The sequence below is a fragment of the Bos mutus genome, chromosome 7, assembly GCF_027580195.1.
Source record: "Bos mutus isolate GX-2022 chromosome 7, NWIPB_WYAK_1.1, whole genome shotgun sequence".
Classification (NCBI taxonomy): domain Eukaryota; kingdom Metazoa; phylum Chordata; class Mammalia; order Artiodactyla; family Bovidae; genus Bos; species Bos mutus.
Window position 1 is genome coordinate 49,252,916 of NC_091623.1, and position 24,113 is coordinate 49,277,028.

General features: G+C 53.6%; 1 protein-coding gene across 1 annotated transcript in view; it reads right to left on the reverse strand.

The window, feature by feature from the left end:
* ADAMTS2 (ADAM metallopeptidase with thrombospondin type 1 motif 2) overlaps window positions 1–24,113 on the reverse strand; it is a 246,255-nt gene that overhangs the window by 149,657 nt on the left and 72,485 nt on the right. The window contains exon 3 of the mRNA XM_070373478.1: window positions 19,430–19,589. Within this exon, the coding sequence (XP_070229579.1) occupies window positions 19,430–19,589 (160 nt within the window). The remainder of the gene's footprint in view (window positions 1–19,429; window positions 19,590–24,113) is intronic.

A 24,113-nucleotide genomic window follows, 5' to 3' on the forward strand; every position in this document is an offset into this window, starting at 1 on the left:
TAATACTTGCTAGGGGCTGGGGGAGGGTGCATGGGAGTGACAGCTAGTAGGTACAGGGCTTCCATATGGGGGATGAAAGGTTCTGGAACTAAATGATAATGATGGTTACACAACAATGAGGATATTCTAAAAAGCAGTGGATTATATACATTTTCTGGTTTCCCAGGTGGTGCTAGTGGTAAGGAACCTACCTGCCAATGCTGGAGAGGTAAGAGATGCAGGTTCAATCCCTGGGTCAGGAAGATCCCCTGGAGGAGGGCATGGAAACCCACTCCATGGCTCTTGCCTGGAGAATCCCATGGACAGAGGAGCCTGGCGGGCTACAGTCCATAGGGTTGCACAGAGTCAGACGTGACTGAAGCAACTTAGCAGGCACATACGCACATATACATTTTAAAATAAAGTGGTGAATTTTATGTCACAAAAAATAAATTGTTAAACAAAAGTGTTAGTCGTTCAGTTGTGTCCAGCTCTGTGACTCCATGGTCTGTGGCACGCCAGGCTCCTCTGTCCATGGGATTCTCCAGGCAAGCGTACTGGAGTGGGTTGCCATTTCCTTCTCCAGAGGATCTTCCCGACCCAGCGATTGAACCTGGGTCTCCTGCATTGCAGGCAGATTCTTTACTGTCTAAGCCACCAGGGAAGCCCGCAAAAATATAAAGACCAGCAGAAATTCAAATGTTAGTAGGAGTCCAGGGGAGACATAAATGAATGACAGCAGCTGGAAGGTTGCAGATCAAGCCCTCTCGGAGCCAGAGAAATATATTTTGGTTTAAAAAAATAGACAATAGGGCACAAGGATGACGGATCCCAAGCCCCAGACTCCTGGCTCGGGGAGTCAGTGGAAATACTGGGGGCCGGGAAAGGAGCACACAGTCCACCTCCAGGGCCCCTTAGCATCCATCCACCAGAGCCGCAGGGACAGCAGCACAGGCCCAGTGTGGCCAGGCGTCCTGACCTCTCACAGAAAGCTGGGAGCCCGCGTGTATATAAATCCTCCTAAACACGAGCTCAGTTTGTCCAGTTTATTGTGTGACACTGGGACAAACACACCACAGTGTCCAGCAAGACCTACGGCTGGCAGTTCTCATCTTCCACTCAGTGCAGAAGGTCTGGGGTGCACAGGGACGGCTCCAGTGAGAGGTTCTACCAGGTTTCAGGACTACCCAGTGCCACCTTCCCCTGGATGCCTGTCCTGGCGCAGCAGCAGAGTTGATGACGCCCGCAACCTGCCCAGGGCCTCAGTGATCTATGGCCTCACACTGTGCCTGCTCCCCTCCCTGACCGGATGAAGCAGGAAAGTGAATCGGTTTGGAACAAGACTTCCCCACCCAGGGCCCATCTGAAATGGGCACGGGATAGTAGCCCAGAAACCATCTGCCGAAAAAAAGGAGTGTGGGCAGCAACCTGTGAGAGACAGCCTGACTGTCTGGTGGCCACAGATGGGGTGGGGCTTTCCCTTCTGTTCAAGGCAACGCTTCATTATTCAGGCTGGGTCCACACTGGACCCATACTGCGTTCTTCACAAGTTTGATGGGGACTAATCCTCCCAACAACCCTACCTGGTGGAAATCCCCTACGTCCATTTTTCTGATGAGGAAACCGGCACAGAGGCGGAGGGAGAAGCCAGGATTCAAACCAGGGAACAAGACCTCAGAGTCTGTGCTTTGAGCTAGCATCCCCTGTCCTTCCTTGTCCCTGGAGACTGAGCACAGCCACTTGGCCTTAGAGCCCAGCAACCACACTCTGACGAGCTTCCTGGAGCTCACCCCACCAGGGCAACATCAGCTGCTCGTGCCCTGGGCCTCTAGTGTGTTAGAAGCACTTGGCATGGTTCATCCCCTTATCCACCTCTCCCTTCAACCAGGGCTCCTCAGAAGTTTGCGATGCCCAGCACACGGCTGGCACAGGGGCGCTTGAAAACACTTTTTGAATGGATGGACGGAGGGATAAATGGATGGATGAGTGAGCGAATAAACTAATAAGTGACTAAATGAATTAATGAGTGAATGAATGGGTGAGTATGCAAGGGAATGAACAAATGAGCGAATGGACTCTGACACTGGAAAGTGAATTCTTTGTGCCCGTGACAATTGAATCAGGCAACAAAGTCAGGGACAGGAATGATGGCATGTGATTCCCAGGCATTTAGGGCATAGACCTGGTTAGGCATGTTCACAGATCAGCTCCAGATGCTGAGGGAGGGGCTGAAGATAATAACCCAGGACACTGTCTTTGGAGATCAGCAATGCCAAGGCAGCCACTGAAGTAGGACAGAAGAAGGTGCCCACCCATCAGGGAGGGGAGATTCGAACTTGAACTCCACGGGTGTGCATTCAGTTTAGGCCAGGCCTGCAGGGCTCCCCAACCCTGCATTTGGAATCCACAGTAACTCAAAGCAACGAGGCAAGTCAACACCAGAGCCCGAGGAGGGAGCAGAGGCTGCTCAGTGGCTCAGAGCTGGGGCTTGGATTTGGGTCTGGGGGTGTCTGACTCAAGACTGAGGCATCATAGCCACCTGGTGAAATCTCCAGGAGGGCGTCTGGGGTGTGGGTCTCAAGCTGGGGGTCGGGGGGACAGGGGACAGGGCTGGGGCAGCTGATGTGGCCTCTGGGTCTGAGTGGGCTGGATTTAGATCCACCTTCTCTACCACCTTCCCTCCATCCATCAGCGAGGTCAGACCCTTCCCACCATTCAGCCTTGGAGTCCCCCTACTACTGTCTCCTCTCTTGAGAGCCCACCAGGTCCTAATTCAGAGCAGGTCAGCAAACCCCTGAGGCAGGGCCAGCTCCCAAGACAGTGGGTCCTGGATTCATTCTGCCTCCTCTCAGCAGGTGGGAAAACTGCTGTGTTCCCTTGGAATTGGCCCTCAGCTGCTGCGGGAGCCACACACGACAGAGACACGAATAACACAAGGCCAGTCTCCCTGTCTCCTGCTACCAGCATCCAAAGGGAGCAGGTGACTCTGCAGAAGCTGGCACGGGGCCAGGCTGCCAGGGCCGGCAACACGTGGGCACCTTCCCCCTCCACCTACCAGGCTACCTGCCCCACCAAGCCCCTTTGCACAGAAACTGCCAGGCCAGTCTGGCAGGCCCAGGGGTGGCTTATATCCCCACACATGAGCTTTGGCAAGTCACCCATGAGCTCTCCATCACTCCCCCTCACCAGTGTCCCCACTGAGTGGCCTGTGCCCACCCAGGGTGAGTGTGCTCTGAGGCTGTCCTTCCTGCAGAAGGCCTGGAGGGTCTTGTTCTGGCCTCAGAGCACTGCAGCCCCGGGTCCCCTTCAGGAAGGAGCGCAGGTGCCTCTCATGCAGGCTGAGGGCCCAGGACCCAGCTCAGCCATTTGTCCTGGCTTATCTAGTCCTGTGACCCCTCACTTGGGTCTTGGCTGCCCAAAGGGAAAAGGACTTGGGAAACCCCTCCAGGACCTAAGGTTCATTCCAGGAAGATGTAAATGAGTCTGTGTTGTGCATGCATACGCACATGTACATGTGTTCACATGGACACATCTGTGTATATATGTGTGTGTGTAAGAGAGAGAGAGACAGCTTGAGAGTGTGTAACTACCCGCCAGAGGCCGTCTTCCTCCCAGAGCCTCTCTCCATCACCAACCAGAGCAGGCAGGGCCAAAGCGAGTCAGGGGGCCAGACAGGAAACCACGGGGTAGAAGAACTCTGGCACACGCCCGCAAACACTGTCGTCAGGAACAGACCCCGGGCACAGGGCCTTCTGATCTTTCTGAGAAACTGAAAATTAAGATTTTAATGTGAAACCTCTTGACCTTTAAGTGTTCACTTTCAGTGTTTGAAGACATTGTGTAAATCAAATAAAACATGTGAGGAGAGGGGTGTAGCCTGTAAGCTACAAGATGGGCCCGGCTTTGGTCCAACACCCCTGAATTTGTAAATGGGGAAACTGAGGCGGAGCCCCTCGGATCCCTCACCCTCTCTGGGTCACCACAGCCCTTGGGGAGCACCCACATGTTCCAGGAACTGAAGGACCCAAAGAAGGGGGCACTGGGGCCCTGGCTGCTCCCAGGTCTGTCACCAAGGGCCCAAACTGAGTTTTCTGAGATTGCCCCAGGTGGGTCCTCTCCTCGGCGTGTGAAGACCTCACGTTCTTTTCAGTCCAAGGTCCCAGGACAAGGACAGGCCCTGTTTGTCCTACTGGTGAGTTTGCCAAAAATGTAAGTAGCTTCTGGGACACAGCCCAGAACCGAGGAGCTCAGTCACTTGACCAGAGTCCTATTGCACCTTCAGCTGATCTTTGCTCCCCGAGCTGCAGGGACCGTGGGAAGGATGAGCATGCTGGGAAAGCAGAGCACAGGCCTCTGGGACTCAGCACGCAGCTGCACAGGGCAGAGGTCCATCCCCTCAGCCCTCAGGCCTGGCCATGCGGGCGGTGGCCCTAGCGCTGTGGCAGGGGCCCGTCTCCAGGGGTCTGCAGATTGATCCCAACCAAACGCCCTTCCCTCCCCACCCCCCACCCCAGGCTCCGTCTGGAGGCCTGGATGGAGCCTTCCCAGCCACACGCCCGCCCCGCTAATGCTCTGCAGATGGGCTTCGCCACTGGCCTCCAAGAAAAACACGACCACGATGACAGCAGATCTCACAGAAACAGAACTGCTGGAAAGGTCTCTCGCGATATTCTCAAAAGGAAAATAAAAATTCCTCTTCAGTGCATCTCAGCTCCGCAGCATTACCAGCCACATGGAGAGCTTGGCCCGGCTGCTGCCAGGTTCCCAGGGGCTGGGGTCCCCGGCACCGAAGCTATCCTAGGACCCTCGAGCCTCTGCTGCTGCTGCCAGGGGCCTGCGTGCTTCACACACAGCTTTTGAAAATTTTGAATCAGCTTGCCAACATTTTGAAATGAAAAGGTTTTACATAAAATCGCAATTTCCGGCTACTCCTGAGAAACCAGCGGCCCTCCTGTAACTGACTCCACATTGGCCCGCACCCTAGCAACACTGGCGTGGAAGACTCCAGCAGAAACACACTCTCTCCAGACACCTGACCCCAGGCTCTGCGCAAGGTGGCAGGGCGGTGAACCCCCATCCTTGCGGCCCTGGCCTGTACGGGGTCCGTGTCACTGACCACTCAGCCCGCCCCTCCTGAGCCTGGTCACTGGGCCCGTGGTGCCCGCACTCCAGCCTGTGGTTGCCCACAACTGAGGCTTTATAGGTTGGTGGGTGGGAATGAGCACCCCCTTGTCCCTAACCAGAGCCCTTGGCTCATGCATGACCCAATCTGTACTGCACTTCAGCCAACTTGAGACCCCTAGAGACCACTCCCCATGGGCCACTAGAGGTCTGTGCCTGGAGGCTCTGGGGATCCCACAACAGCCCTTGGTCCCTCATCCTGTGGGACATCAGCAGACTGGCCTGGTGCTCCAGCTCCTTGTTCTCCCAACTCCATCACCTGCCAAAGCCTACTTGTCCCCATACGCCTGGCCCGCCCGGCCACTGGCCCATGAACTATCAAAGCACTAAGAATAAAGACGGTTATCTGGCCCTTGGAACAACCCCATAGAGGCAGTTGGGCAAAGAAACCCCCACACCGAGTCAGCATTTCTCCTCAGCCAGGAATCCACAGATAGCATTTTTCACTTGTCCCAAAGGTGAGTTTGGAGAGATCTGGATAGAAGCCTTAAAAAATAAAAAATAAAAATAAAAAAGTCCAAACATACAAAGACCTTCCCGGGCCTGCACCTCAGCAAAGATTCTGCAGGCAGAGTAGGGAAGAGGCAGAGACGAGAGGGCGCAGCTGGGAGCTGTGGTTCTGCTCCTCCCTGACCCTGGGAGGATGCTGCCAGCCTGGATGGGAATGTGGTTCTGCCCAGTGGGCAGCACCCCTCTCTGATCACCATGGGGACCACCTAACAGGACCCCCAAGATCCTCGCTGCTCTATCACTCCATATTGCATCTGGCCATTCCTCCCTCTTCCACTTAACCGACAAAGGTCCGTACAGTCAAAGCTATGCTTTTTCCAGTAGTCATGTATGGACGTGAGAGTTGGATCACAAAGAAGGTGGAGTGCCAAAGAACTGAGGCTTTCGTATCGTGCTAGAGAAAATGCTTGAGAGTCCCTTGGATTGCAAGGAGATCAAACTACTCAGTCCTAAAGGAAATCAACCCTGAATATTCATTGGAAGGACTGATGATGAAGCTGAAACTCCAATACTTTGGCCACCTGATGTGAAGAGCTGACTCATTGGAAAAAAATCCTGATGCTGGGGAAGATTGAAGATGGGAAAAGAAGGGGACGCAGAGGACTAGATGGTTGGATGGCATCACTGACTCAATGGACGTGAGTTTGAACAAACTCCAGGAGATTGTGAAGGGCAGGGAGGCCTGGCATGCTGCAGTCCATCATGTTACAAAGAGTCGGACGTGACTGAGCCAATGAAAAACAGCAGCTCCTCTTCACCACCAGGGCCAGCCTGCCCAGGCCACAGTCTCTCCAGCCTCATGGCAGCAGCCTCTCCTGGCTCCCTGAGTCTTCCCCTCTCACCCACCTCCATAGTAACTAGGCCATACTCCTTCTCTACTTACAGCAGAGCAAATCACCCTCCCTCCAACCCCCACACCAAGAGAGCCCGCCACGATCTGCCCCTCAGACCCTCAGTCTTCACTGGTCCTTCCTCCTGGACCCCCAGACAGGCCAAGACCACTCCCCTAAGGACACTCGCCCCTGCTCCCCCGGCCCCTCCTTTCCTAGTGAACTGCAATCCACGTCCAGATCTCAACGCCAGCCCCCAGTTCCTGTATGCTGACTGTGTGGCGTCTCCCACTGCATCCCGCCTGTTCACCATGCATGGCACACGTGTATCACATGTATGACCCTGGGCTTGGGGGTGCTGTGTCTGTCTGCTTCCCAGGGTTCCAGAACCCAGCCAGTGCCCGGCCCTGTGCAGGCCGTAAGTAAATTTATCAGCTGAATGAATTGAACAAATGAGTGCCTGGGATATGGTGTCCACAGGGCACATGCTGAAAGACAGCAGCACAGTCTCTGAATGGTAGCCGGGGTGTGCCAGGCCCAGCGAGGTGGCCTCCCCTGGTCCCTGGGCGCTGTGGCCTGCTCCATCTCCCCACTGCCACCTCCCCCTGGCCCCTGGGCACTGCGGCCGGCCCCATCTCCCCACTGCCACAGTGAGGAAACACCACTCGACATCCCAGGAGCCCGAGGCCCCAGCAAGGCCCCACCTTCACAGAAACCCAAAGCCAGGGGTATCAACAAAAGTGGCAAGAACAAAAGTGGGCTTCCTTCAGTGATGAGCCCTCAAAAGTCTGCCAAGGACAGCAGCGTCCTCAGGAATGAGGGACGTGTGGCCAGGCCTCCGGGCACCGAGTTCACGGATACTGAAGCGCCAGCTACGTGCCAGATGCTCCCCCCAGTGCTGGGGGTTTCACAGCAAGTCAGAGATTCTCCCCACAGCTGCTATACTAAATGACCTGAGACACCCCCTCACTCACCCTCTCCGTGCCTCAGTTTCTGCATCCCGTAGGCTGAGCCTCAGCGCTAGGAAAGCCCCAGGTGTCCCAAAGATGGCCAGCCTTCAGGCGGGGCCCGGGAAGCTCCTCCCTGCCCAGGCAGGAGTGAACGGCCTGGCTTCAGCTGTGGCTCTACCACTCCTGAGCTGTGAGAGTCAGTGCCTCAGTTTCCTCATCTACAAAGTGAGCATAATGACACCAGCAGCCAAGCTCACGGAGTCATTACAGGAATCCACGAGCTGACGCGCCTGCAGCGCTCCGGGGACCCCTGCACAGGAAGCCCCACCGGCACGATGCTCTCCTCTGCCCAGGACTCTCAGCCGGCAGTGTTCTCTGGGCCCTGTTCTCTGCCTGCCCCCGGGGCCGCCGTGCAGATTAAATAACACACAGATGCAAGCACCTATCCTCACAGAGGCCCTCAATGAAGGCACACACCTCCAGACCACCAACTGGCTCAGAGGGGAGGAAGAGAATCACCCACAGGCTGGGCTACAGAAAAACGGGCTTTTGTGCAACAAAAACTAATGTAACGAAAAGGTAAAGGGAACTACAGCCTGGGGAAAAGGCCTGTATCAACCATGACAGAAAGTCGATATCTAAAGTAGATAAAGGGCTTATCCCAATATAAAAGACCCCAGGAGATGAACGGACAAAGGACTTAAACAGGTAGGGGAGACATACAAAGTGATCAAACTCAGGGAGATCATTCGTCCTTGCCGACCATCAAAGCCACACAAATTAAAGCAGAAAGCAACACTGCTTCACTGTGAAGTGAAGTGAAAGTGTTAGTCGCTCAGTCATATCTGACTCTTTGTGACCCCGTAGACTACAGCCCACCAGGCTCCTCTGTCCATGGAATTCTCCAAGAAAGAATACTAGAGTGGGTTCCATTTTCTTCTCCAGGGGATCTTCCTGACCCAGGGATTGAACCCAGGTCTCGTGCATTGCAGGCAGATTCTTTACCAGCTGAGCCACAAGGGAAGCCCAAGAATACTGGAATGGGTAGCCCATTCCTTCTCCAGCGAATATTCCCCACCTAGCGATCAAACCCAGGTCTCCCGCATTGCAGGCGGATTCTTTACCAGCTGAGCCACCAGGGATCAGCAAAAGATCCACCAGCAAAGCCCTTATGCTGGGGAGGACATGGTGACTCTGGGAGCCGAGGTGGGAAAGCAGCCTGGCTGTGCCCAGGACCGTGTATCTGTTGCCCTTGGATCCCATAATTATTCTGGTCACGTAGCAAGTTCTCCCTGCTTAGAGCCAGGGCTCGAGGGGATCCAGGCCATCATGCCTTTCGGGGTTGGCAACATATACCTGTTCACAGGAGAAGAACTGAGGCCAGGAGGTCCCCAAGTCAAATTCCAAGAGAGGTTGCACAAAGGGCAGGGTCATTACCACCATCCCGGCTGTGTGAGCAGCCGGCCAGCACTGCCTCCAGCCCGGCTGGGTGGACAGCAGACCTCGGCCTGCAGGGCCCGAGAAGCAGGCGTGCACAGCCCATCACGCACACTGGCATCAGCTTCCATGCACCCCAGCGTGGGGCCCCCTCCAAAGCAGCAGGCGTGGAAGGAGGACCTGGTTCACCACAAAAGCCGGGACATACACACATCCGAGGGTCCCTGGACTTTACACTATGCTCAGCTACCCCATCCTGCAGAGCAGGGCCTCTGATGCCCAGGGCAAGAGGATCCGCGAGCACACTCCAGAACCTGTCCATCTGTGGGGTCAAGTCTGGGGTCCCTGTCCCCCACCGCCAGAGTCTGGAAGCCAAGTGGGCTTGGCCTCTGGCCAGCACTGTCCCCTCTGGGAAGTCCCTTCCTCTGAGCCAGGGGAGGGAGGAACAGTGGGAGGGCCCAGCTCTGAGGTCTGAGGATTGGGCCCCAATTCTGCCTTCTGCAGTGGGCCTGCCTCTCCCCCGCCCAGCCTCCCCACCCCAGGCTGCGCCACACCCATCCACCATCCTCCCAGGAGCTACCCTTGATCCCTCGCTCGCACCCACGTCCTGTGAGCCCTGCTTCCAAAGCATCCTGTGCTCATCCACCAGGCCATCTCACGCTGGCCATCAGGACCCCCCGGGGCCCCCTGTGTACAGCCCTCCCTATAGCCACTCTCCCCACTGACAGTCCTCAAAGGTTTCCCACTGCCAGGAGAATAAGACCTCACCTCCTCCACGACTCAACCCCATCAGCCCTCCCCACCTCCCTGGGCCCTGCCCTTGCTCTCTCTCCATTACTCCTTCCCTCCAGGCACGTGGCCCTTTTTCTGCCCCTCAGCCACACAGGGCTGACTCCGGTTTCAGGAACTGGAGCAGTCTCCTGGGCGGGGCCCTCCCACCAGCCGAGTCTTTTGTCTCTGACCCAGAGACCCTCCCCCAACTCAGTTCACCCTTTCCTGGGTTTTGCTTTGCTCGCAGCTTTACCCCACTCTGCAGCAGTGCACAGGGTGCCTGTTCTTAGCCTCCACGTTCCATCCAACAGTCCCACCGTTGTTTGTGGTCTTCCCCCAGTGACTGGGAACATCACTAGAAGCCTGGCCCCTTCCAGTCCAGACCAGGCCTAGGCAGGCCCAGCTCCCAGGCCACCTCCTCCATCAGGACCTGGCCCCAGACTCCCCAAATCCTGTGCCATCCTGCAAGCTCTCACCTGAGCCTTGACTTCATCCCAAGTGTGCAACTTTGTCCTGCCTGCACATCCCTGGAAAGGAACACCAGCTGGACTCTGCCTCCAGATTCTCCCATGCGCTCTACTCACACTCTCGGAGGCCTTCCTAGCTCCAGGTCAAGGGGAAGCCCACACCCCAGGACTGAGCCCAGGCCAGTGGAGCCAGGTCAAAAGCTCTGGAAGAAACATCCCAACTCAAGAATCCAGCCCAAGTTCCAAACATGTGCGCGCGGGAGTATGTGTGCACAGCAGCCGAGAGGGCCAGACGGAGGGGGAGACGCAAAAAGGGGGAGGGAGAGACAGCCAGACACCAAGACTTCCGTCTAATTGCATGACCTTTTCCCAGCTCAGAGTTCCTTCAGTGCCAAGTGCACAGCACTGCTTGGTATTAATTTGAAAGAGAAATGGGTCAAGGAAAGTTGGAAATTTTTTTATAGAAAACACTTCAGGCTTGGAGCTGGCTGAAGTGTTTGTCAACCTGCAGAGAATTCTGAGAGGAAACAGGCCTCGGTCAGAGCCCTCCAGCTGGTACAGACTTGCAGAGTTTGGAACTCGGGCCCAACGAGCTTCTGGGCTATGCCTGGCCTCACTGCTTCTGGGGAAGGGCTCCTCTCCCCTCTGAGCTGTCTTTGCAGCCCGATCCCCTGATGCTGGGACCACCACCTCTCCCCTGTCCTTGGACCCCTCTGCTTCGCCAAGAGGCCTCTGTCCAGGGGTTCATCGTGGGACACCTGTCCCTCTGTCCCCCATTACGTATACAGCACGCAGAAAGCCCAGATCTCTTGCCAGCTGCCCCATGGGGTGTGAAGGGACCGTGTCAGGACATTCGGGGCCCAGCCACTCCCATCCCTGGCAGGCCAGCTGACACCTCTAAAGCACAAAGCATCACAGACATGTAAAGTGGCCACTGGAGACATCAAATCTCTCCCAGAAACATCCCGGTCTGCTTCACTAGAGGCCAGCAAAGAGCAAGTCTGCAGAGCCCATGGCTGATGTGATAGCCAGACACACCACTTTTGCTAATTTAATTCCAGATGCACCCAGAGCAGAGCACAACTTTGCTTCTGAGATGGTGTGTTACCTGGAAGCCAGGCATAGTCACCATGTGCCAACAGAAAGCTCTTTAGGGGACATTCACTACACAATCCAGGGGATAAAAAGAAAAGAGTATCAGTGAATTGGGTCTGTGGAAAAGAGTTCCTCAAAGATGGGGCGGCAAGGGCAGAGAGGACCTCAGGGCCCGAGACAGCCTATGATCTTAAGCATACGTAACAGCAAGCTCAGAGTGGGCACCATACCAAGGGTGAGATGAGGATTAGCAGGCCCTGCCGACACTATACCCATTTTAGAGATGCGAAAACTGAGACATGATGGGGCTGGGAAAGCTGCCAAGGCAGGCACACTCAGCCCCTAACCAAACTGCCCCTGGCCTCCGTGCTGGGAGCAGCTACTGATGTGCGGAGGTGGCTCCTCTAAGAACTGTCCCCTGTACCACAGGCAGGCCAAGGCCCAGAGCACTATCCCCGGGTCACATTCGTCATCTGCTCACAGTGCTCCAGCCAAGATTCAAGTCCTTCCTGGACCACACTCACCCAGCCAGCACCGCCCCTGAACCAGATTGCATATGAGTGTGGGAGAAGAGAGGAAGCAGGGAGGGTAGACCTTAGACACAGGAGAGGAGCTGAGTGCGTGGGCTGTCTGCACCCACCAGGCCAAGTGCCGTCACAGACTGCATCTGTGGAGTCTGGGAGGAGGGGGCATGCCGAGCAAGGCTCCACTGCAGGAGGAGATGGGCTACAGGCACCACCTCTGCCCTCACAGCCCACGGGGCAGAGCCCCCCAGCTGCAGAACCCAGTCAGAAAGACCCCAGCTCAGCCGCCAGCTCTGCAGCAGTCTCCTCAGTCTGACCCCAGATCGCAGCAGGCCTCGGCTGACCCAGCACAGCCCCCGCCCATCTCCCCAGCGTGTGGCCACGTCAGCACACTGGCATCTCCAGCGGCCGTCCAGGGGGCTGACCACAGAGCAGCAGGAGCACCATGGCCTCTGCCAAGGATACACTCAGCCCTGAAACACGCCTCCCGGAGTCAGGCCAACTGCTTCGGGTTTCACAATCAGGACTTCTCTTGGGGTTCCCTCTGGCCCCCAGGCCATAGGCACAGCCCAGGGTAGAATGAAGAGGAAGAACCGAGAGGGCCCTGGGCATAAAGCACTAAGGTGCCCAGACTTTCAGCTGCAATGCAGTGAGCTGGCAAGAGCCATCTGGGCAGGGCATGGGCCAAGTCCAAGAGCAGTGCCCTTGAGTCACCAGCCTGAAAGCGCCGGGCCAGGCCCCAGGCTCCCACCAGTGGCACAGAGAGGGGCCCTAGCACCTGGACTCTGGCCAGGCCTGGGGCTCAGGGTGCAAAACCTGCCTCTCTTGACCTCTCTTCCATTTCTGCTAGGACCTCAGCCTTCAACATTTTGATATCATGTGAGCTGAATCATGGGCCCCAGGATGTCCCATCCTAACCCCCAGAACCTGTGAGGATAGGCTCATATGGCTAAAGAGACTTAGCAGACATGATTTAGCTAAAGACCTTAAAATGAGAAAATTCTCCTGGAGTAGCCCAGTGAGCCCAATGTAATCACAAGTGTCTTTACAAGAGGGAGAAACTTACAACAGACAAGAGAGAAGTCACCGTGACCGCAGAGCAGAGGCTGGAGTGATGCAGCCACAAGCCAAGGAATGCTGGCAGCCCCCAGAAGCTGGGAGAGGCAAGGGATGGATTCCTTTCTCGAGGCCCCAGAGGAAACCAGCCCTGCTGACTCCTTAACGTTAGCTCCTTGAGATTCATTTTGGACTCCTGACTTCCGGAAGAGCATAAGCCACTGACTTTGTGGTAACTTGTTACAGTGGCCATAGGAGATAAACCACTACAGAGCAGAAAGCTTCCGCAAATGGGCTTCCAGCAAGTTAGTGCCCCCTCCACATCCCCTACTCCATTACCGCATTACTCCCCGCTCCCCCCTCCACCAGGTCTCATTCTTGACTGAGCCCTCTCCCTTATGACTCACACCCACTGCATCACCAAGGTAAGCCTGGCCACCTAGCTGGCACCGAGTGGAGCCTTGCCCACTTCCCACTAGTGTCCTGTCCTGATGGCTACGCACTTTCCCTGCAGCACTGCTCTAGGCTCCCTGCCTCCAGCCTGGACCAGAGCAGCTGGTTACAATACAGGACTGTCAGTCCCCTTCCCTGCTGGGGCAGCCCCTGTGAGCTCCCAGCATCAGCTCCAGCCCTCTGCTTCCTGGCCCTGAGCGCCCATCATGAGCTGTGCTCTTGGTGCCTTCAGATCAGATCAGTCGCTCAGTCGTGTCTGACTCCTTGCGACCCCATGAATCGCAGCACGCCAGGCCTCCCTGTCCATCACCAACTCCCGGAGTTCACTCAGACTCACGTCTATCGAGTCAGTGATGCCATCCAGCCATCTCATCCTCTGTTGTCCCCTTTTCTTCCTGCCCCCAATCCCTCCCAGCATCAGAGTCTTTTCCAGTGAGTCAACTCTTCACATGAGGTGGCCAAAGTACTGGAGTTTCAGCTTTAGCATCATTCCTTCCAAAGAAATCCCAGGGCTGATCTCCTTTAGAATAGACTGGTTGGATCTCCTTGCAGTCCAAGGGACTCTTGGTGCCTTAGCCGTCTGGAAAACTCTCTGGCTCAGGGAAGTGGGGCAGAGATATGCAGCAGGTCAGGAGGGGAGGAAGGGCTGCTGGAGACTGTGCAGGCGGGCCACGCTCGGCCACGTGGAGAAGCCACGCAGGGCTGGCACCCTGTCCTCGCTCTCCTCACAGGCTTTCCTTGGCAGCAACAGGGCACAGCATTCCCGAGGGCACCCTGCCTCCTCTGCCCGCCAGGGAGGATGGTGCAGTCTGACAGCAGCGGGCAGAGGCTTGGCACGAGCTGTTTCTGAGAGGGAGGCAGCCAAGGTCACAGGCACTGAGCTGTCTGCCTTCTTTGCCTTCAGCCCAGGGCCAGGTATAAGGCAGGGTGGGAGACTCTGCAGCCCACTAGCAGCTCAGCAGGAGTGCACAGCCTCCCCTTGTCCCAAGGCCATGCCCAGGGACTGCAGAAAGCCCATGGAGGAGGACACAGGACATTTCCACCTCCACGTCTCTGAAAACACAGGTGGTCAATAGGGGCCATTGTATTATTGGCCCATATGGTGCTTTTCAGAAATCTGAAGCAACAATTTAAAATCAGGAGAGTTCACATCAAAGTTCTGATGTCTGGATTCTCTTAACAGCAAAAACAATGGCTGCCCCAGGCCCACACTCCCACCAGGTCTTGGTCAGGGGAGCTGAGGACAGGCTGCCCTATGGATGACGTCTATTGTCTGTCCTGTGCCCACGGTGAGGCCAGGGCCAAATGCCACGTGTCACTGCTGTATCCATTTCAGCAGAGACTTTCATGTTTGTATCAAAAGAAGGAAAATTGAAACGGGGCCAAGGGTGGGTGTAATTTGTTTTCTTGCCCTCTGCCGCTCTCCTCACTGGCATTGCCTGTCGGGCCCTGCAGGTCTCTGAGTTTGCAGCCCTTGTCTTGAGATGGCAGGACTTGTTGCGAATGTGCCCGACAGAGTGAGACCACTTGCTCAGTGTGTGACCCAAGGACCTTTCCCACTCAGTGGGGACTTTCCCAGGGTCCCAAGTTCAGCCCTTCTTGGTGCAACCAGTAAGGCTATTATCTCAGTACGCTTGGTCTTAGAGTCAGACCACGGCCCGGCTGAGACTGCACTAGGGTCCAGCAGATGCAGAAGAGGGGCGTGGGTCCTGCTGGGCTGTGCCTGAACATCATCCCCTGAGAAGGAGTGAAGTCTGCCTGCAGGGTTACTCCTCCATAGATGTGCAGCCCCGGTCACTGCACAGTCAGCCTTGTAAGGGAGGCTCACTCACGTCCTACAGGACTGATGCTGAAGCTGAAGCTCCAGTACTTTGACACTTGATGTGAAGAGCTGAATCACTGGAAGAGACCCTGATACTGGGAAAGATTGAGGGCAAGAGGAGAAGGGTGCAATAGAAGATGAGAGGGTTGCATGGCATCACTGACTCAATGGACATGAATTTGAGCAAACTCCAGGAGAGAGTGAAGGATAGGGAAGCCAGAGTTGCAAGAATCAGACACCACTTAGCAACTAAACAACAACAAATAGATTGAATGGTGGTCCCCAAAGATACCAGGTCCTACTCACCAGAACCTGGGAGTATTATATAACCAAAAAAGGGCTCCACAGATATGATAGAAGTATGGATCTCGACAGGTGGAGATCATCCTGGATTATCAAGGTGAATCCCAAATGCAATCACATGCACCCTTAAAAGAGGAAGGCGACATCACTCAGAAGCAGAGGAGGCACTGTGACCATGAGAATAGAGGCTGGAGTGATGCAGCCACAAGCCAAGGAATGCCGGCAGCCCCCAGAAGCTGGGAGAGGCAAGGAACAGACTGCCGCTAGAGCCTCGGGAAGGAACACAGTCCTGCCAACATACTGACTTCAGCTCAGTGACACTGAATTCTGCCCTCCCGGAAAAGGGAAAAGAATGAGAGAATTAACTGCTGTTTTAAGCCACCCAGGTGATGGTAACCAGCAGCCTGAGATTTGGGGCATGATATGCCAGGATCAGGCAGATGAGCTCTGAGCAGGGCTTCCAGGCTGGGCTGGGGCTCCCCATTCCCCATACCCACTGGCCCTGGCGACTCCTCAGCAACCTAGAGTATACAGATGGCAGCTAGCGCAGTGCTCAGGCAGCGCCTAGAACTTGGGAGGGAGGCTCTGTCCATGCTTGTGTGTAAATGCAAACACACACGCGTGCACACGTGTGCAAACACCAGAGAAGCCAACATTACACAGCACACCTCCCAACATACTGCCCTGGGCACAAGTCTGGCCCTGACTGAGAAAGGGACTTGGGGTGCTGGAGAAAGGTCTAACCCAGGCAAGTCCTAGAGATGCCCGAACCCCCTCTCCCCAAAAGGCCACAATGGCACCCTGGCCTTGGAGCGCTGCCTTTCTGGCCCGGACAGGCTCCCAGGCCCAGCAGAGCCCAGCAGAGACGCTTCTGCAACACCTGCGAGGCCAGTGAGGGGGAAGGTCGCCCTGGTCTCCTTCAGTCCCTTGCCCACCCTCGTGCCCTCCTCCAGGGTCTGAAAGTGTGGGCTAAGCTGCCCAGGGCAACATCCAGCCCTGGCCCGAGTCCTGGAAGACACCCCCAAACCTTCATTTTCCATCCATTTCCCTGGGCAGCCAGCAAGCCAGTAGCTAACCTCAGATGACACGGACTTGGTGACAAGGATGCTCCGAGGCTCTGAGAGCCCCTGAGACCACCCCAGGAAGTCCACTGGCTGCTCAGGGAAGCCAGGGCAATGACACTGTGTCTCAATGCCCTGGAAGAGCTGTATATAAGACCCCCCCAACAAACCCCTTACCCCAGCCACACCAACCCCCACAGGCACCCTCACCCATAACCACACCACTTTCCAGGCACCCCCACTCCAACTCTTACACTGGCAGATGCTAATCTCCCAGACCAGGAGGCTCAGGACAGGTGTCTCCGCTTCCCCTTTCTCAGAGGATCCATTATATCCATTGTCCTTGATAAATGGCCAGGGTATTTCAAACATGCTTAAAGAAGTCGCCTCGTGGGGGCAGGAGGAAGCTTCCAGTTAGTACCTCCTACCTTCTTTGATTGGAACTGCACATCAGAATTCATGAGAAGAAAAGATCCCCTAGCTTACACACACACACACACACACACACACTGAAAGCCTCTGCACAGAGGCCCTGGTGTTCTGTGCCCAGTAGGTCACGTCCTCTTACAGGAAAGAGCACGGACCAAACATGCTCAGACAAGGACATTGCTTTTACGTATCTACCAGCTGCCACTGTGGGCCCTGACAAGACTGGGGCTGACGGAGAGTGGGGCTCTCTGGAGTCACCGCAGGCCCTCAGACCAGCCACAGCAAAAAAGTGTGTCTGGGCCACCTCCAGCCAGTGAGTGGGCCTCAACCCTGGGCACAGGGGAACAACCAGGCACATTCAGGGAGAAGAAATGTGCTCTCTGTGGACATCGTCTACACGGGGTCACGTGGACCCTGGGCAGGGACACCAAGGAAAGGGTGCTTGGTGCCAGACTCTAGCCTCTGGCTACCTTCAACCCATGGGCTTCAGCCCACACACCCACAGCCCTGGGCTGAGGTCCAGAGCTCAGTCCAGACAGCCCCGCACCCCCGGCCCGTTTCAGCGCACCAGCGCCAGACCCGAGCAGCTGGCCTTCCCTGGAATCTCCTAAGGTCAATGGGTTTGGGACTTGTACTGAGTTTGGAATCCCTTTTCTGTGTTCTGAGTTTAAGTGCTCACCAGAGATAGGCGGATGAGGTTAGGGAAAGGATTCCAGAGAAGAAGTCAGAAGGCCAGCAGAAGTCTGGGAAAGAAGGCCCTGCCAGGAAGGAGGGCAGCATGTTCACGAGACAGCAGCCCATGGATTTAGGGATCGGCAGCCTGACCCAGGCACCTGGCAGCCTCACTGTGCAGGCTCCACCTCACCCAGCCTAAGTGCCAACCCAGGAAACCCCCTGAATCTTCCAGTAAAGGCCAGCCCAGAAGCACCGAAACCAAAGTGGCCAGCCCTCAGCTCTCTGAAGCACAGGCACTTCTAATCACTCTGGACAGATGAGAAAGCAGAGGCCAGAGACCCAAACCTGCCCAAGGGCAGCCAGCCAGCAAGGAGCAACACCAGGGTCCTGATCCCTGATCCGAGGCACAGCGCCTGCCCCATTTCCACTCCTGCCCTCACCCCATGGGGTTACTCTCCATTCCTCCCCATGCAGAGAAGCCCAAGGGTAGGAAAGATAGGAGGGGCTGAAGCTGGGAAGGCCGGGAAGGCAGTACCTGGGGGACCCCCTCCACTGTTGGCAGACGGCTTGCAATTCATCATCTGGGAAGAAGGGGCAGCAAGTATTGATCGACTCTACAGAGCACTGGGCATCCTGATGGAACAATTCCTTTGCAAAAGTATCTGATACCATTTCTTGAAATTAGAATGGTGCCCTGCCAGGCTGCACCCAATTTATCTGTCAGCTGGGAACTCAGAGAGACCTAAATTAAATGAGGCGGGGCTGCCTGGGGGCAATGGGAGTGTCTTGGCTAATCACAGCACAGCTGGGTGGGCCCAGTGGGGCCTCCAGGGTTTCCTGTCAACATGCAGATGAGTTTAACTCAAGACCCGGGCCTCCAGCCTGCTGCCACCTGCGTGGCCATGACCGAGTGCAGCCAGGGATCTACAACTGGAAACTCAGGGCTGAGCCCAGCCTGCCTAAGCCAGGCACAGAGCCTGGGCATGGCGAGGCCTGCCAGGACCATGGCCAGAACCCAGCCTGGCCTCGCTGCAGCCAGGGACCCGAGACCCTGAGGACACTGGGGAGCTCTGGGCCAGAGGTCGCAGGTCTGGCCTCCGGGAGGGCTCTGAGGGGCTGTACCACCTCCCCAGCAGCTCCCTCCTCACTCCTGGGCCCAAGAGCACGGTTGGCTCTAAGTTGAAAAAGTTAAAACCACACAAGTGTATGCACAGGTCGCCGAGGCTGTACCTTTGGGCTCTCTGTGGAGCACTCCCCTCCCCTGCTGGCCCCCGGCTGCCTCCCAGAGGGAGCAGGATTCAATCGGGGCCAAGGAAACACTCAGGGCCTTTGTTCGTGAGCCAAGGCACAGGCTCCCAGACATGGGTACAGGACTCAGGCTTGGTCTGGGTCTTGCCTGTTTCCTGACACTAGGCAAGATCCTCAGGCAGCTTTTCCTGCCTGCTCAGGACTTCCCAGGTAGAGCTAGTGGTAAACATCCCACCTGCCAATGCAAAAGACATAAGAGATGCGGGTTCAATCCCCGAGTCGGGAAGATCCTCTGGGAGGAAGGCATGGCAACCCACTCCAGTACTCTTGCCGAGAGAATCCCATGGACAGAGGAGCCTCGTGAGCTACAGTCCATAGGGTCACAAAGAGTCGAACACAACTGAAGCGACTTAGCACATACACGCTCACGTGGAGGCCTCAGGCCTACAGGTTTATGGCTCACATACACCCAAAGCAGAGGTCCCCAACTCAGCATTTTAGCACCCCCACTGTGCTATGTGGTCAGCAAGGGTGGTCTCAGTCCAGGCCTGGAACCAGACCTACAGAAATGATGCCTGGATCCCCCCAGGGGAACATTCAAGGTCTACCGTGCAACCTCCCACCCGCAGCAGCCTTACCTGTGTCCAGGGCCTGTGGCCCCCCCAGAGGAGGGGGTCTGGAGGTGGTCGGTCGATGATACACCACGTGTACACGGCCCTGTTCGGCCTCCTTCGCCGCCAGACCTTTCTCCAGGGGCTCAATAAAGAATTCCTCCTCTTCCATACGGATCAGGCCAGCCTACAGGGCAAAGATGAGATTGTTCAAATTCCCAGGTCACAGCAGACCAAGGAGGGAAAGCAGTGAGGAGGGCCCCAGAGAGCAGAACTTCTAACCTGGCTGCGCAGGGCCCAGTGAACCCCAGCTAGGTGTGAGGCCTAAACCCCAGGCCAGGAAGGGCATGAACAGGTGGCTACAGAGGCCCCATCATGCCAGAGCCTCCACTTACAGCCATGAAGGCCAGAGCCATTTGGGGGTGGTGAACCCTGTCTGAGGAAGGGATTCTTGCCTGGATCATCCCCACCCTCCCTCCCAGGAGCTCAAAGTCCAAGACAAAGGCTAAAACTCTGAGCCAGGGACTGAATCTGCCACAGGTATGTTCAGTTGGACACAAATAGTATTTTCAAAGTTCTGAAACCAACCCTCAAAATGATAAGATTTCATGTTTGAAATATGGAATTCCATCTTCCCTTGGAAAATGCAGGCTCTGACAACAGTGCATGGTGCCCAGCAGTGGACACCATGGATGGAGCATGCACTTCAGCCTCAGGCCACAGTCCCTACTGTATATCCTTTTATCCATGACAGCCAGCAGCCCAGACTCGGCAGCAACTGAACCGCTGCCTCCACCAAAACTAATTATGGCTCTTCCATGCTGTCAAGCCCTCAAAGGACCCCCGTCCCCATCAGGATTCAAGCCGTTCTACACTCTGGCATCCAAGGCTCTCAGCCTGCCACTGTCCTCTTTGCCCCCAGCTCACACACCTCACTGCTGCTGCTGCTGCTAAGTTGCTTCAGTCGTATCCGACTCTGTGCGACCCCATAGACGGCAGCCCACCAGGCTCCCCCATCCCTGGGATTGTCCAGGCAAGAACACTGGAGTGGGTTGCCATTTCCTTCTCCAATGCATGAAAGTGAAAAGTGAAAGTGAAGTCACTCAGTCGTGTTCGACTCTAGCGACCCCATGGACTGCAACCTACCAGGCTCCTCTGTCCATGGGATTTTCCAGGCAAAAGTACTGGAGTGGGGTGCCATTGCCTTCTCCGCACACACCTCACACCAGTCCCTAAAATGGTCCCGTCCTTCCAATACAGAGCACACCACCTGGCCTTCAAGCTCCTGAATCCACGGAGCCCTCAGCTTGGGAGGACCTGCTGCTTCCCCCACCCTTGGCCATCTGATAAACTCTAATTCTCCAAGGCTCGGCTCAGACCACTCAAATGCCATCCCCCAACTGCAGGCACATGGCCCTGCCCTCCCCTTGAGGCCATCCCACCTTCACTGCCCCATTCAGCTCCCATACTTTTGATTCCATAAACCAGTTGTCACAGTAGGAGTCTCCACTGTGTCAAGCTGCAGATGTATTTTCTTTAGATCATATACTTACAAACTACTCATGGTTTGGAATTTTTTAAACCACGTGCTGCGATTCATGGGGTCGCAAAGAGTCAGACATGACTGAGTGACTGGACTGAACTGAACTGAACTGACATGTAAAAAGATGATACATAGTTAATATATACAACTCAGTAAGTTTGGGAATGAGTATACACTCACGAGGGCTTTCCTGGTGGCTCAGATGGTAAAGAATCTGCCTGCAATGCAGGAGACCCAGATTTGGTCCCTGGGTTGGGAAGATCCCCTGGAAAAGGAAACGCCAACCTGCTCCAGTATTCTTGCCTGGAGAATTCCAAGGACAGAGGAATTCCCGGCAGGCTACAGTCCATGGGGTCGCAAAGAGTCGCATATGACTGAGCAACTAACACTTTCCTTTTGACTTTCATATACTCGTAAAACCATCTGCCATGAAGGTCATAAACATATCCATCACCTCTCACAGTATCCCCCTACACTTTTTATTATTTTTTTTTTTTTTTGCAATAAGAACACTATATGTAAAATCAACCATCTTAGCAAATTTTAAGTATATTATAGACTATTTTTGATAGAGTACTGTTAGTTATAGGCACTGTGCTGTATAAAAGATTTCCAGTACCTACTTATCTTGCATACTGAAATTTTGTACTCTTTGACAATCACCTCCCATTTCCTCCTCCCTCCAGCCCCGACAACCTGTGGTTATGAGTTTGGCTGTTCTTGATTCTACACATAAGTGAGATGTTACAGTATCTGTCTTTCTGTGTCTAGATTATTTCACTTAGCATAATATCCTCCAGTTTCAGCCATTCTGTGCAAGTGGCAGGATTGCCTTCTTTACAAAAGCTGAATAAAAATATTTCCATTTCAACAGCTTCTGTAGAATACATTGTACATAAATACCACACTTCTTTATCAATTTGTCATCCACAGATGGACACTTGGATTGTTCCCATGTCCATGGTGAATAAACTGTAGTGAACACGGGAGTACAGATACCTCTTCAATATCCTGTTTTTCTTTTCTTTGGGTACATTCCCAGAGTGGGATGGCTGGTCACGTGGTAGTTATATTTTAATTTTTTGAGGAACCTCCATATTGTTTTCCATGGTGACTAAGCCGATTTCACTTTTTTGCATTCAGTTTTCCCAACACTGAGACACTATCTTTTCACACTGAAAATTCTTGGCTCCCTTGCCAAATATAAACTGACTGTATATGCATAGGATTATTTCAGGGTTCTTGATTCTGATCCATTGGTCTATGTGTCTGGTTTTATGTCAGTTCCATACTGTTTTTATTACTAGAGCTTTATAATATGTTTTGAAATCAGGACGTGTGAGGCCTCCAGCTTTGTTCTGTCTCAAGGTATTTGACGTATTTTTGTGGTTCCATAAAAACTTTAGGGTTTTTTAATATTGGAATTTGGAATTTTGATAAGGGCTGCATTGAATCTATAAATAGTTTTGGACACTATGGACATTTTATAAATATTAACTCTTCTGACCCATGAACACAGTATACCTTTCCATTTATTTGTGTTTTCTTCAATATCTTTAATTAGTATCTTATAGTATTCAGTCCTGGAGAAGGCAATGGCACCCCACTCCAGCACTCTTGCCTGGAAAATCCCATGGACAGAGGAGCCTGGTGGGCTGCCAGTCCATGGGGTCACTAAGAGTTGGACACGACTGAGCAACTTCACTTTCACTTTTCACTTTCACGCACTGGAGAAGGAAATGGCAACCCACTCCAGTGTTCTTGCCTGGAGAATCCCAGGGACGGGGAACCTGGTGAGCTGCCATCTACGGGGTCGCACAGAGTTGGACACGACTGAAGCGACTTAGCAGCAGTAGCAGCAGCAGTATTCAGTCCATAGATCTTTCACTTCTTTGGGTAAATTTATCCCTAAGTATTTTACAGTATCAGATGCTATTGAAATGGAAATATTTTATTTCTTTGTCAGTTCACTATTGGTGATTTTTGTAGGTTGACTTTGTACCCTAAAACTTTACTGAACTTATTAATTATTCTAACAGTGTTTTTGATGGATTCTTTAGAATTTTCTATATACAAGATCATGTCATAAGGAAACAGATACAATTTTACTACATCTTTCCTATCTGGATGCCTTTTATTTCTTTTCTTGCTCTGGCTAGAACTTCCAGTATTATTTTCAACAGGAGTTGTGAGAATAGGCACACTTGTCTTATTCATGATCTCATAGAGAAAGCTTTTAACCCAATGGGCTTGTCACATATGGTCTTTATTATGTTGAGGTATGTTCCTTCTACACTTAATTTGTTTAGAGTTTTTATCATGAAAAAGGTTGAATTTTGTCAAATGCCTATTCTGTGCATATTGAAATGATCATATTAATATAAATTTTATTTTTCATTCTATTAATGGTGGTATATTATATCTACTGATTTTCATATGTTGAATCAACCTTTGATCCTAGGGATGAATCTCACTTTGATCATGGTGTATAATCCTTTAAATGTGCTGTTGAATTTGGTTTGCTAATATTCTGTCAAGAATTTTTGCATCTATATTCATCGGGGGTATTGGCCTGTAGTTTTCTTTGCTTATAGGGTCCTCATTTGCCTTTGGTATCAGGATAATGTTGGCCTCACAAAAATGAATTTAGGAGTGCTCCCTCCTCTTTAAATTTTTGGAAGAGTTTGAGAAGGATTGACATTACTTCTTCAATAAATGTTTGGTAGAATTTACCTATGATGTCATGGAGTCCTGGGCTTTTCTTTGGAGATTTTTGATTACTGACTCAATCTCCTTACTCATTATTGGTCTATTGAGATTTCTATTTCTTCATGATTCAGTATTGGTAGGTTGTATAATTCTAGTAATTTCTTCATTTCTTCTAGGTTGGTCAATTTGTTGGTATATACTTATTCATGCTGCTGCTAAGTCGCTTCAGTCGTGTCCGACTCTGTGCAACCCCATAGACGGCAGCCCACCAGGCTCCCCCATCCCTGGGATTCTCCAGGCAAGAACATTGGAGTGGGTTGCCATTGCCTTCTCCAATACTTATTCATAGTAGTCTCTTATGGTCTTTCATATTTCTGTAATATCCAGTTGCAGTGTCTCCTCTTTCATGTATTATGAATCTTCTCTTTTTCTTGGTAAGTCTACCTAGAGGTTTGTCAA